This window comes from Bos javanicus, chromosome 23 (assembly GCF_032452875.1).
Source record: "Bos javanicus breed banteng chromosome 23, ARS-OSU_banteng_1.0, whole genome shotgun sequence".
NCBI lineage: Eukaryota > Metazoa > Chordata > Mammalia > Artiodactyla > Bovidae > Bos > Bos javanicus.
The window spans coordinates 7,544,914-7,557,728 of NC_083890.1; the positions used below are offsets into that span (position 1 = coordinate 7,544,914).

The 12,815-nt window shown below is 54.1% G+C and overlaps 3 protein-coding genes across 7 annotated transcripts; all 3 read right to left on the reverse strand.

Moving 5' to 3' along the window:
* Positions 1-116: 116 nt before the first annotated feature.
* Positions 117-3,421, reverse strand: ZBTB22 (zinc finger and BTB domain containing 22). Of its 2 annotated transcripts, none has more exons than XM_061397897.1 (2): positions 3,323-3,421; positions 117-2,701 (listed from the first exon to the last, which is right to left on the reverse strand). In XM_061397897.1, exon 2 carries the CDS (start codon positions 2,630-2,632, stop codon positions 728-730), a length of 1,905 nt encoding a protein of 634 aa, XP_061253881.1. In that variant the 5' UTR covers positions 2,633-2,701; positions 3,323-3,421; the 3' UTR covers positions 117-727. The 2 variants fall into 2 exon arrangements, with proteins under 2 accessions (XP_061253881.1, XP_061253880.1); XM_061397896.1 differs by lacking the exon at positions 3,323-3,421 and adding an exon at positions 3,044-3,222.
* Positions 3,422-4,056: 635 nt separating this feature from the next.
* Positions 4,057-8,736, reverse strand: DAXX (death domain associated protein). Of its 4 annotated transcripts, none has more exons than XM_061397890.1 (8): positions 8,461-8,736; positions 7,212-7,470; positions 6,232-7,060; positions 5,890-6,104; positions 5,497-5,740; positions 4,877-5,348; positions 4,500-4,719; positions 4,057-4,308 (listed from the first exon to the last, which is right to left on the reverse strand). In XM_061397890.1, exons 2-8 carry the CDS (start codon positions 7,416-7,418, stop codon positions 4,249-4,251), a joined length of 2,247 nt encoding a protein of 748 aa, XP_061253874.1. In that variant the 5' UTR covers positions 7,419-7,470; positions 8,461-8,736; the 3' UTR covers positions 4,057-4,248. The 4 variants fall into 4 exon arrangements, with proteins under 4 accessions (XP_061253874.1, XP_061253875.1, XP_061253873.1 ...); XM_061397891.1 differs by having other exon boundaries at positions 8,359-8,462; XM_061397889.1 differs by lacking the exon at positions 8,461-8,736 and adding an exon at positions 8,359-8,452 and having other exon boundaries at positions 7,212-7,467.
* Positions 8,737-8,852: 116 nt separating this feature from the next.
* On the reverse strand, positions 8,853-12,558 carry SMIM40 (small integral membrane protein 40). The gene is made up of 2 exons (XM_061397908.1): positions 11,664-12,558; positions 8,853-9,445 (listed from the first exon to the last, which is right to left on the reverse strand). The coding sequence occupies exon 1, from the start codon at positions 11,941-11,943 to the stop codon at positions 11,701-11,703; it is 243 nt and encodes an 80-aa protein (XP_061253892.1). The 5' UTR covers positions 11,944-12,558; the 3' UTR covers positions 8,853-9,445; positions 11,664-11,700.
* Positions 12,559-12,815: the final 257 nt, after the last annotated feature.

A 12,815-nucleotide genomic window follows, 5' to 3' on the forward strand; every position in this document is an offset into this window, starting at 1 on the left:
GGCGCTCCCGCTTGTCCCCCCCAACCCCGAATCCACTTCCCTGAGAACCATTACTCCACCTTTCCCCACCTGTGCCCGGTCCCAAGCAGACACATCGGGGTTGTCGGGAAGCCAAATGAAATGACCAATAAATATTTTAATCACTGTTTAGAAAAAATAAGATTTAAAATAAAAACCTGTACTCCTACGACTTAGTCCCTCCTTGTCTCCATCCCCCGCTCTCCCCAGTGAGAATTGAGTTGGGGACCCCCAAAGTGGGGGAGGAGAGATTAGGGTAGAAGTAAAGGGCACATCCTTTTGGGGGGCAGGCTATATTCTAGGACAAGGGTGGGGCTCTAAGGCCTGGTCCCTACAACTACACAAACACAGACTTCAGGTACAGACTACAACCACCTGACCCTTGACCCAGTGACTCCTGGATGCTCAACAAGCCCCCTCACCCCACCCCCACCCCCACCCCACATGCGCCCTACTCGGGAGCTGGGGCTTCTGTGCACCCATCTGCAGGGAAGGAAGGGCTGAGTTACAGGGATACTTTGGGGAGGAGGGGCTGAGGAGTGGAATAGGGTAGCCCATGATGCGACGCGGTTCCCCTTCCAGGATATATATACACAAGTCCATAGAGACAGGAAGACAGTGTGTTGGGAGATCACGTAGGGTCCACAGTGCCCCAGATTCGTGACCCCTAATCTCTCTTCCCGGAAAGCTACCCCGGTGGGCCGCCCCTTCAGTTTGCTCCGCCGCCCCCACTGAAGCCCATTTCCACCTTGTGGACACTGAGCGGGGACCAGACGCATCGGCTGGACGGGGGCGTGGCCCCACTGGCCTCATCGCCGCTGCCCCCGCCGCCGCAGGGGGACTCTCTCTTGGGCTGCAAGGCCGGTCCGCTGGGCCCGCCCCCGGGGCCCGGTCCACCCCCACCCCCGCCGCCTAAGTGGTGCCTGCGCTCACAGTGTCCCCGGTGGCGCATGAAGCTGTCTCGCCACATGAACTTCTTGGCGCAGACACTGCACTCGTAGGGCTTGAGACCCGTGTGCGTCTTCATGTGCTCCGTCAGGTGATGCTTCATCTTGAACTTTTTGTTGCACACGGGGCAGTCAAAGGGCCGCAGGTTGAGGTGCATGTTCACATGACGATCTCGCATGCTCTTGTGGGAGAAGGCTTTCCCGCAGTGGCACAGAAAGATCTTATTTCCATCCCCACTGCCTGTCCCTCCAGGGGTCCCGCCAGTACCACCTGGCCCGCCCAGGGCCCCTGCCGGTGTGCCCCCCAGGGTCACCGCCCCGTGTTCAGCTTGGTTCCCTGGTGGCTGTGAGGAGGAGGAGGAGGATGAAGAGGATGGGAAGACTAGGATCTGGTTGCCCTGCATGTCCAGTGGGAGCAGGGGCCTTGGAGGGTGGGCTGGAGCATAGGATGAAGGGGTTGGTCCCCCTGAATCATCAAGCCCTGCCCCAGGACCCCCACCTTCATAGGGACCAAAGTCATTGGAGGACTCACAGAAATTAACCTGCTCCTCTCCCTTGTCCGGAGGCTCAGACAGGGTCCGGACATCACTTATGCTAAGGGTAGCCTCGGGTCCTCCCCGTGCTGGAACCCCGGAGCCACCCCCCAGCTCTTCATCTTCGTCATCCTCACAGGTCAACACCAAGTCTTCCTCCTCCTCCTCCTCTTCCAGGTCTGGGTCTTGAGGAGCCAGGGGTGCCGATGCTGGGCAGTTTCCACCCCGCTTCACATATACCCAGTGTTTCTGTGGCACAATGCTAGGGGGTGTATAGGTGGGCCGGCGGAGCCCAGCCCCAGGGACCACCGCACCCCTCCCATCCCCACCGTCATCACACAGCTCATCTGCCTCCAGCAGCAGCTTGCCAGAGGTAGCACCCCCACTGCCAACCACAGGGGCAGGGAATACAGGGCCGCCCGTGCGGCGCTCCCCACTGCCCACTGCAGAAGCTGCAAAGGCCTCCTGGGAGGAAGATGAGAAATCAGTGGACTCCCGGGGGCTGAAGTAGTTGCTGCTGCTGGGGGATTGATTCTCACTGGCCCGGCTGGAGGCATGGGAGCGCACGGAGCTCACAGTGGCAGGGGCCACCGTGCCCCCACTCCCTGAAGGGACCCCAGCACCAGGGACAGTGACCGACGTGGCTGCAGCAGTGGTGACGGTGGTGGCGCTGGCTGAGGCCCGGCCCTCTCGGAGGAGTTCAGTGCACTTATCCACGATGTGCCACATTTGGAGCACAGACCCCACTGTGAGGAAGTTAACAATGTCAGCAGCAGCCATGCTGAGGCGGCCAGTGTAAGCTGAAGCCAAGACAGTCTCAAAGGCTCCTGGGTCCATGACGCTGGGCAGCGAGATGGAAGTCATGCCCTTGAGTAGGACCTGGTCGTGGAAGTAAGGGGAAGAAGCAGCCAGGACAGCACGATGAGCCCGGAACTCCCGTCCCTGCACCCGGATGGACACATCACAGAGCTGGCCCTGCAGCCGCTGCTGATTGAGAGACTCCAGGAGGGCACTGGTCACCTCTGGGAAGGACACATGTACCACCGCCGCTGCAGGCAGGGGCAGTGGTGGCGGGGCCAGTGATAGAGGCAGGGGGAGTGCTGCCCCGCTGGGAGACAGAGGAGATGGCTCCATGGTGTGGAGGGAAGGGGTACCCCCCCAGCCACAGGAACAAGGGAAGGAGGAGGGCGGCCGGGGGGGTCTCTGGAAAGAAAAAGAGAGACGAATGATAACATCTCATAATGACACAGCCCTTTACAGTTTAAAAACACATTCACATTTATTATCTGGGTAACCCCCTACAAGGACACTATAAGGTAGGCACTCCTCTCAACCCCATTTGACAGATAAGGAAACTGAGGCTCAGAAAGATTAAGAGATTATCCAAGGTCACACCATCAAGTGGCAGCACCCACAAACGCAGGAGTCCTAACTCCAAATCCAGTGCTTTCTTTGGAGGTTAGAGAAATAAGGTACTCCTGGGGACTGGGGTGCCTCCCCTCAGAAATTCCCATTTGCCTGAGAGCCCAACTTAATAAAATTTACCTTACTGGGGTTTTGTACACTTTTCTTGGGTGGGGGGGGACAGGTCGGTTCTGGCATCGAAAACCATTTCCCTTTAGGCCATGCCCCTGGCTAGCCACGCCCCTTGCCCCCAGTTATCCCTAATCGCCCAGCCAAAGACCCGCCCCGTGGCCTTTTGGCTCCGCCCCTGAGTACCCCCGCCCACATAGGACCCCGCCCCCCTCTGCTCCGCCCCAAGCGGTACTTCGACCTCCTCTCCCACCCGGAAGGCGCCCCCCAACCCCGCGCGTCCCCGCTTACCGGGCCGCGCGCCCCCGGGCCCCCCCCACCCCTCACTCGGCGGCCAGAGCCACAGCCTGGGCCCCTCCCGCCGCCATCTTGCGCCGACTCCCTCCGCCCTCCGCCTCCGCTCCGCCTCCCGCCCCTCAGGCTTTAAAGGCACAGGCAGGCACCCCCGCCCGAGCCGCTGGGCAATACTCGGCCGACTCGGCCACTTCTCCTTTAAAAAACGGCTGCTTCATTCCACCTTAAAGGTACCACGTCTCGTACGCCGCTAAGGACTCCGGACTCGGGTCCGCCGAAGCTCTCATTTCCCTTTAATTTAGTAAGCCTGCCTCTTCCTATTGGCGATGGGTCTAGGCCTTCGCTGCTTGGGCTCCGCCCCTGAGCTGTGGCCATTAGCGCGTTTACGATGTCTAACCGCCCCGGTCGCCCAGATTCTGACAGTCCTCCTGAAGCTCCGCCCCCCACCTCTGGTCTTGGATTGGCTAGATAACCTTGAGTCGGCCGCTGATTGGCTTTTTTACTGCTACCGCTAGAAGTGGGAAAGAAAAGCACATTCAGGAGGCTGAAGCACATTTTAGTGCCTTGCAGAGGGCAAGGAGCCCTGAGGATGAGAAAAACTCCAACAGAGGCGTGAAGGCAGCTGGACAGGGCAGATCCAGGGCTGTCCCGGGGGAACGGCTAACCCTGAGCCAGAGCACAGCTGGTGCCAATCACCAGCTGGTGAGGGCGGGACAAGGAAAAGACAGGGATACAATAAGAAAAGAACTTTATTGTTTATTAATGTTTCTATGTAAAACTTAAGCTTTGTTGTTGTTGTTGTTTTTAAAAAGAAACCACCAACAGGCAATTAGCTCAGTCCATCCCTTCCTCAGTCATGTGCTTCCTACCATCCTCCAAATACGATCCCAAACATTTTGGGGTCAGGGAGGAGGGGGAGGCAGTTAATCAGAGTCTGAGAGCACGATGATCTCCTCGGGATCACACTGTGTCGCCACACTCATCTGCAGGGGAATGAGAGACAAAGAGTCAGAAAGGTCTGGAACACAGTGAAGCCAGGGAAGGACTTTATCAGAGATCAAAACTTAGGGTGGGAAAAAAGAGAGAGGGAGGAGGTAATGGGTATAACATTCAGAGAACCCCAAATGAATGATGAAAGAGAATGAAGTTAGGAAACACAGCCACCCCCTCTTACCTTATAAGTACCAGGCCTGGAGGGTTGTGACTGGGGAGTGTGGGACAACCGGGTTGGAAGTGGGCTACAGAGGGAGCTGGTCACCAAGCCATGGCTAGGAGAGTCCACCCTTGTTGAGGAATCAGCAACTGGAGCCATAGAAGCCAAGGGGGAAGGTGGGCTGGGCAGGGTATGTGTCTTCTGCCCGTTCTTCTGTACTGCCCTTTGCATTTCCACATGGCTAGAGACAGAAACATACATGGGAGGAGGGTTGTGTGTGGAGCCTGAGGCTGGAGGGGGAGCGTGCAGTTTTTCCCCAGACTCCTTTCTACAATATTTCTCTCAGAAAGCCCCTCCAGTCCCTCCATGGCTTCCCTCTTTCTCCTTGTTGCTGTTACCTCTTTCCTAATGGCCCAGCTTCTGTTTGCTTCTCTTTCCGAGATTTCTTGCGGGGGGGACTGGAATCCCCCCAAGTGTGAGGAGAGACGCCTCCATTGAAGGAAGTGGAGGTGACCATGGCGGCCCCATTCTCCAACACAGTGGTGAGGAGGTCCTCTGATTTCTTGGAAGAGGAAACGTCCCTCTCCTCAGGGGAAGGGGTCGTATCCAGGGGCAAGGCTTCAATCTCTAGCTCAAAGAGCTGAGACATAGGGCTCTCTTCCTCCAGGGGCAGCTCCTCGAGGTGCTCTTCCCTGCTTTCAGCAACTACACTGGAGGGGGCCGGGGGCTCTTCTGCCAGTGAAGATGGTGACTCTGTGAGTCTTTTGTTTTGCTGCTCCTCTGAAGACCCATTTTTCCCTTTATGAGGTTCCAGGTTCTTTTCAGTGGAGATCGGTAGTGGGGACACGGGGCTCTTATCTCCATCCTTCTCTGGAAAAAAAAAAAAAGAAAAAAGAGCAGATTGGTAGCAAAAGAACTGGGGGAAAGAGTAAGAGAAAGAAGGAAAGGATCTCAAAGGGGCTCGTGCCCAACAGAGTAGAGAGAATTGACACAGGAGAAGACTGTTTCCTTGACATACCTGCTTCCTCCTCCTCCTCTTCATCGTCCCCCTGACCTTCCTTCATCTGTTCCAGATCCTCCTCTTCTTCGGAATCTGTGGCCTCATCTTCTTCCTCCTCATCTTCCTCGTCTTCCTCCTCGTCTTCCTCCTCATCTTCCTCCTCTTCCTCTTCCTCCTCCTCTTCACTTTCCTCATCTTCTTCATCATCGATCTCAGCCTTGGAAGTGGTAGGACACTCCTGGGATGCCATCCCACTAGGGCCCTGCAGAGAACAAAGGAGTTTCCTGAAGGAATCTGTTGCCCCATTCTCAAAGGAATGCTTCTTGAATTCCTTCTGCACATGCCACGATCAGTCACCCCAGACTCCCTCCTGGCCAGTGCAGGGGAAGGACAAGGTCTCTCCTTTCATACCTCACCAGAATCCAACGAGGATTTGGGGGTATCTTCAGAGTGGGAAGAGGTGGCCTGGGGGAGCCGGGCTCTTCTCTTCTGTCTCTCACTCTCCTCATTCCTGTCTTGCATCATCGCATACTTGGAGATGACCTCATCCAGCCGGCTCATAGCCAAGCTTCGGTTCTCCCGCAGGCGCCGGGCCAGGACAGGATCTGACAGTGCGGGATCAATGCCTGTGTGGGAAGATATAAAGTCAGTGTAGTCACCCAGAACTCTAGAAGTAGGGACTAAAGAGATGCCCCCTCCACCACACACACCTGACGAATGAGGGTTACCAAGGAGTATCTCACTAATGCCTACCTGGCCTATAGTCATCTGTGAGGTGACAGCCAAAGTTGTAGATGAGATCCAGGTGGCGACGCTCCTGTAACCTGATGCCCACATCTCGGAAGGCATCCTGAGCCATGAGCTGGAGCTGCTGTCGGGGGAGGCCAAGGCTGTGCCGAGCAGCTGCCTTCTCTACGGCGCGCAGTACATCTCCATAGTCAGGGAAGGTATCAGGCCCTGGCTTGTTGATGAGCCGCTCAATGCGCCTATTGACCTCTGGGTAGCGGGTACCACGGTAGGGGATGCGCTGCTCTATGACCCGGCCTGTCAGTGAAGAGCAGTCTTTCAGCTCACACAGCCGTCCAAAGAGACGGATCAGCTTACGCTTCAACCTTGCTTCCTGCAGGTAAGTGGAGTCTGGGTCATCCATTTCTGAGAGATCCAACTCCTTTTCTTGCAGCCGCCGGATCTCTGCCACATACAGTGCCAGCAGCTGCTCCAAGCGCTGGATCTGCCGCCGGGAACCATGGGTCCTTGGGGCCTCAGAGGCAGTGGTCTCAGCATTTGGGTCCGAGGAGGGGTCTGTGGGAGGGTTATTCCCAGAGGGCTCACTAGAGGTGGTGGCAGCAGGGGCCAGGTTCAGCTTCTTCTTGGCTGAGTGGGCCTTGAGAACCGTGCAGAGCTCATTAATGTAGACATAGAGCTTAGCTGGCCGGTTCTGGGCCCGAGAGAGGACCCGAGAGAGGATGTTGCAGAACTCCGCCGAGGCCAAAAACAGAGGGTGGGCCCGCTGCTGCCGGTTATAGAGGAACGGGACCACCTCAGGGTGATCCGCCGTCTGCGTCTTACACAGTGCAAGGAACTGGAAGGTTCACGGGGGAAAAGGGAGGGGAAAAAGATAAAGGATAGGGTTGAGAGAAAGGTGAGGTGGGGTTAGTGGGGGAGAAAGGACAGGAGAGCCAATCAGCCATCCCCCTCCCTGGGGCACGACAGTCTTCTCCCCTAAAGCTCACCTCTTCAAACAGCTTCTCATTCTCCAACTTGTAGCATTTCTTGCCGCCAGAACTACTGCTTCCTCCAGCCCCATGGGGCTGAGAGGAGCCAGGGTCTTCTGCCTTGGGTGAGGCCGGATTAGGGGGTGGGTGGGAGGGCCCTGGTTGAGCAGCTGCTTCATCTTCTTCATCATCATCCAGCACGATGATGCTGTTAGCGGTGGCCATAGGGGATCAAATCCCCCGGAGGGAGGAAGTGTTGGGGATTTCGTAATTCCTGCTGGAAGGGGATGGGGCCTCAGACAGAGCCCCTCCAGCATCGCCCCATCCCTTCAGCTCACACGTTTTCCAGTCTTCTTGGGTTTCAAAAGCACCCAGCCATGCCCAACAGTGTCCTTATTGCCTAGCTTCAGCAAGCAGTAGTACCATATGTTTTTCTGGCCCTTTACTGTGGGAGTTCCAAACCTTCTGAAAACCTGAAGTCCCACCCCCAGCTCTACCCCCCACGCCTATATCCGGTCTTTCAGTATCGTTTTCCCACTATTTCTCAGAGTTGGCAAGTTGAGTCTTCCTCTCAACCCCTGGACGACCTCTCACGCTGCACTCCAGGTTCCCTTGACATCCTCTCGAACAGACACCACAACCCCGCTGGCACCACCGTCTTCCCTGTTCGCTCTCTCTCACACATATCAAATCTAAACCCTCACCCCATTCTGAAAGATAACCCCAACTCGGAGACCCTCTGAGAAGGAGGTTCCCTCCCCAAAATCCATTCCCTTTTATACTTAAATTATCTCTATATTCCACCCTCTGGTGGGTCTCCTCAAACCGAAGCGCTAGGTTGAAGATATTTCACCTCAAGTCCCCTCCTTCTCACCCCACCCTAATTTTCCCCATTCTCTTTTAGTGACCTGTAACCGATCGTGAGCTCCACGCTGGGCTCTCCCGATTCCTCTCAGATTCCAGCCCTGAATCCAGTCCTTCCCCTAAATGAGCTTCCCGCCAAGTCCCCCTCCCCCAGTTCAGCCCCTGGCCGCCCCACTCCCCTTCAGGGATAGGAAGGAAGATCCCACAGCCTGCCCCTCAGACTCAGCGCCCGGGACTCCCCAGTACCTCTCCCTCGACATTCCTGCCCCCGCCTTCGCTCCCCACACCGTCCGGCCCCCACCTCAGAAACGGTCTCTCGAGGCGACCCTCTCCGCTGATCTCAGAACCTCGCATGGTTCCCTCCGTCTTCCTTCCCCCTCCCACCGCAGGCCCTACTCCATACCGGAAGCCGCGGAGTTTCCGCCCACACGCGCTGGGCGCGGCCATATTGTCGCACGGAATCCAGTGCCCCCGTCAGGCAGGAAGGAAGGTAGGGCCGCCCCTCCTAGAGCCTCCAGTGCCGCCCACAGAGTCTGCGGCTCCTTTCACCCTGGCCTGCAGGGGGCGGATTCGTCGCCTCCGGGCGTCCTAAATACCCGAGGGCCGCCATTTTGCCGTACGGCTCTGGCTGCGCCGGGACTGGGGGGCGCCGTCTGTGGAGCTCTTTTCACCCGGTGCTTCCGCGACTCCGCCAATCAGAAACTTCCCGCATCCCGGCCCAACCACCGCTAGTCGCGTGCGGGGAGGACTGATCCACCTTTCTACGTTGGGGAGGGGGGGAGGAAATAACGGAACAGCGCGGGGTGAGGAATTGGGCCCTCCAAGGCTGAACAGGGATGCATGGAAAGGAGGAGTCTCTTAAAAGGGAAATAAAACCTTTTCTATCCGCTGGGCTTTGACAAGCCTTGTGGCGCTGCTTTCCTACCTGCCAGGTCCCAGTTTCCGCGGCTCAATCGACTGTATCTGTCATTCCTTTCTATGGTCTGCGCGCTCCCTTGCAGCTGCCCAGAAGCTACTTCTACATCCAGGTGCCTACATCTCCCAATCATGAAGTCATAACACATGCATACAAACGAGCACAACACGCTATACAAATGTGTTGTTATTATTATTGCGATTGTTGGCGTGCTTTCCAAGCTCCACCACAGAACTAATGACCAACCAAGTAGGTGGGACCTAGTTGGTTCTCCGTCGTTTTCTGGAGGGGGTTCCCGAGGCGCAGGCGCTGAAGACAAGGAGGCTGTGCTTTGTCCAGGAGCTCTAGGGCCTGAGGACAGGCGATGTGGGGAGGGAGCTCTGAGCAGAATCTGTAAGAGCTGTGAGAAGAAACGAGGCTCGAGGCTCGTAAAATACCTTGAGTCTCGTCTCCTCCTCTTCCTCTGGGATAGCTGATGAAGGAAGAGAGAAGAAACCAACATTGGCGCCCGCCTCGCCCACACCCTCACCCTAAACCAACTTTAGGGAAACTGGAGGGGCTCGAAGAGGCAAAGCTGGGCCCAAAGGTGAACTTCTGAGGAAACCGGAAAGGTTAATATGGTTCCAATCGCAGAGTTTCCCACATCCTTGAGAATTCCACAGAGGGGGAGCATCTTGCCACTTTCTAGGACCACAGTCTCTTACATCCCCAATCCCTCGGAGTTACAGAACCTCAAACCCTCACTCCCATTAAAGAATCCCACACCACTTTTCTCCAGTCGTCTAAGCCTGTAGTCTTCAAATTGGGGGACATGAAGACTCGCCTAAGGGTACTCGGATTTGGGACATATAAAGGATTAATTTCCAGATTCTCAGTTTTCCCAAAATTTGTTTTCCTGAATAAATGCTTGCACTAGAGCTTCTCCTTCTTTTTCTCTTTTACAATAGACTTTCTCCCCCTCTATTTAAAAAGGAAAAAAAAAAAAGGTATAGTTCTTAACCATGAAATCTAAGGATAACTTTACCTTGTTTTACCTTGGTTGTTTTTTGTTTGTTTGTTTTGGGACACATGCCCTGAATCTTGCAGGGATCTTAGTTCCCCAACCAGGGATGGAACTGGCCCCCAGCGACAGCAATGAAAGCACCAAGTCCTAACTGATGGACCACCAGGGATTTCATTACCTTGTCTTAAATAAAGAGACATGTAACAATATTGTAATATAATTATCCTCTAATTAAAAAAAAAAGACATGTAGCCTATTTCTTTCAAGGCACCATAAACACCATCCTGTCTATCTCATTTTAAATGTACTTTTAATATTAAGTTCATCACTTCATGGGAAATAGATGGGGAAACAGTGGAAACAGTATCAGACTTTATTTTTGGGGCTCCAAAATCACTGCAGATGGTGACTGCAGCCATGAAATTAAAAGACACTCCTTGGAAGGAAAGTTATGATCAACCTAGATAGCATATTCAAAAGCAGAGACATTACTTTGCCAACAAAGGTCCGTCTAGTCAAGGCTATGGTTTTTCCTGTGGTCATGTATGGATGTGAGAGTTGGACTGTGAAGAAGGCTGAGCGCTAAAGAATTGATGCTTTTGAACTGTGGTGTTGGAGAAGACTCTTGAGAGTCCCTTGAACTGCAAGGAGATCCAACCAATCCATTCTGAAGGAGATCAGCCCTGGGATTTCTTTGGAAGGAATGATGCTAAAGCTGAAACTCCAGTACTTTGGCCACCTCATGCGAAGAGTTGACTCATTGGAAAAGACTCTGATGCTGGGAGGGATTGGGGGCAGGAGAAGGGGACGACAGAGGATGAGATGGCTGGATGGCATCACTGACTCGACGGACCTGAGTCTGAGTGAACTCCGGGAGTTGGTGATGGACAGGGAGGCCTGGCGTGCTGTGATTCATGGGGTCGCAAAGAGTCAGACACGACTGAGCGACTGAACTGAACTGAATATTATGAAAATGTGTACAATCTTTATGCTATTTTATCACTTCTGCTCTCATAATAATTGTAATGATAACCCAGAAGAAATATTTCTAAAAACCTAGAGTTTTATGGTCACAAGAAAGAAAAATATTTTTCATCTCAATTATAATATATATATATAAGAAAGTGTGATAGGGGACTTCCCTGGTCATCCAGTGGTTAAGACTCTGTGCTTCCATTGCAGGGGGCTGGCCTTAGATCCCTGGTAGAGGAATTAACATTCCCCCATAGGTGCAACCAAAGAAAAAAAATATTTTAAAATGTGATAAACTGGTCAATAAAAGACTTTCAAGTATAAAAGCATAAAATTGTGGGGAAGTCGAATGGTAATAGGAGTTTTAGGAGAATAGAGAATGATGGGTTAAGAAAAGGAAAGAGTCCCAATTATATTTTTTAATGAGGGCTAGTGGATACCGTCACTCTGATATTTCAATTCCCCTGGACACACAAAAGATTGATTTATTTTAAAATATTTTGTATATCCCAGGAATTACATCGTTGAAACAATGTTAACTTATGATGATAAAGTTTAGATGCTTACATAGAAGTGCTTGAGAAGAACAAACTTTTTCAAAATTATTTCCTGAAGTATAGGTGCAGAAATTTTAAGACAGTTGCTCTCAGCTATCCAACTGTCCCTCCAAAGCCCCCAACAGTGCCATTCCCCTCCACCCTGTCTCCCCTCTCACCTCTGTGGCAGGGCAAGCAGAGGTTTAGGAAAGATGGTCACAATTCCAGCTCCTCCTCCTTCTCAGGCGTTCTCAGGAGCCAGTCCTCAAACTTTGCCCAAGGTAGCAGCCATAGCAGCTTCCAAACAGCCTCCAGCATCAGCAGTGTCGCGATGAGGACCAGGAAGATAAAGAAGGCTTTGTCCATGGCCCGCCGCAGGGGACCCCTGGGAGGAGTGGGATGTCGGGCAAATGCCAGGAACACATCCTCCTCATCCACATCGCCCTCCTCCTCGGCCATTCTAACCCACAGTCTGACCGCTGGCTTGAGCGAGGAGGCTGGGATGAAAGCCCTTAGTCAGCCTTGCCAGGATTAAGGGGAACGATGTCGGCAAGTCCTGCACCTGCCCAGCTTGACCCTAATTCCCCCAACCAAGAAGAAAAAAGGAGAGGAAGGCCTCTGAGTCTTTGAACGATCAATATAATGTGAATAATCTGGAATAAATAATTCCTAAAGTCTGTCCAGTTTTTGGGCTTCCCAGATGGTTCAGTGATAAAAGAATCCGCCTGCCAATGCAGGAGACACCGGTTGGATCCATGGGTCCGGAAGATCCCCTGGAGGAGGAAATGGCAACCCACTCCAGTATTCTTGCCCGGAGCCAGAACAGAGGAGGCTGCCTATAATCCAGAGTTGCAAAGAGTCAGACACCACTGAGCCACTGAGGACGCACACACCCACGTCCAGCTTTTTAACTTGTGTTTCGGAAACTGAAGTCCCAACAGAGACATGCCAGCTGCAGCTGCCCAAGTCATTCTAGGTCTCTAAGATTAAGGTTCAAGGCATTGGGCCTCTACAGCCCAGGACCTAGTACCTACTGTGAGCCGGGGTCACTCAAGCACTTCAACACTGCGTGGGGTTGGGGGGATGGGGAGGAACGATCTAACCTAGGCGCGGTTGGGCGGCAGTGCGGGGCGCGGGGGGGTGGTGCTGTGGGGAGGCGGGGGTCGTATGTGCGGGCCGCAGGGGCCGGACAGGGGGCAGCAGAAGCTGAGGCGGCTCCAGTCTGCGCAGGCGTAGTTTTTCTCCAGGTCCGGGGTCGCTGAGCTTGCTGCGCCGAAACCCGGCATGCTCTCTTTGTGACTTCCAGTAGGATTATAACTGGACTGCGGGTG

Coding starts and splice junctions, on each gene's coding strand:
- ZBTB22 (XM_061397896.1), bottom strand. CDS start 3,100: ATGCCAGAACCGACCTGTCCCCCCCCACCCAAGAAAAGTGTACAAAAC. Junction 2,702..3,043: donor GTGTACAAAACCCCAGTAAG/GTAAATTTTATT, acceptor TTTTCTTTCCAG/AGACCCCCCCGGCCGCCCTC.
- DAXX (XM_061397890.1), bottom strand. CDS start 7,418: ATGGCCACCGCTAACAGCATCATCGTGCTGGATGATGATGAAGAAGAT. Junction 7,061..7,211: donor ATGAGAAGCTGTTTGAAGAG/GTGAGCTTTAGG, acceptor TGAACCTTCCAG/TTCCTTGCACTGTGTAAGAC. Junction 5,741..5,889: donor CCTCGTTGGATTCTGGTGAG/GTATGAAAGGAG, acceptor TGTTCTCTGCAG/GGCCCTAGTGGGATGGCATC.
- SMIM40 (XM_061397908.1), bottom strand. CDS start 11,943: ATGGCCGAGGAGGAGGGCGATGTGGATGAGGAGGATGTGTTCCTGGCA.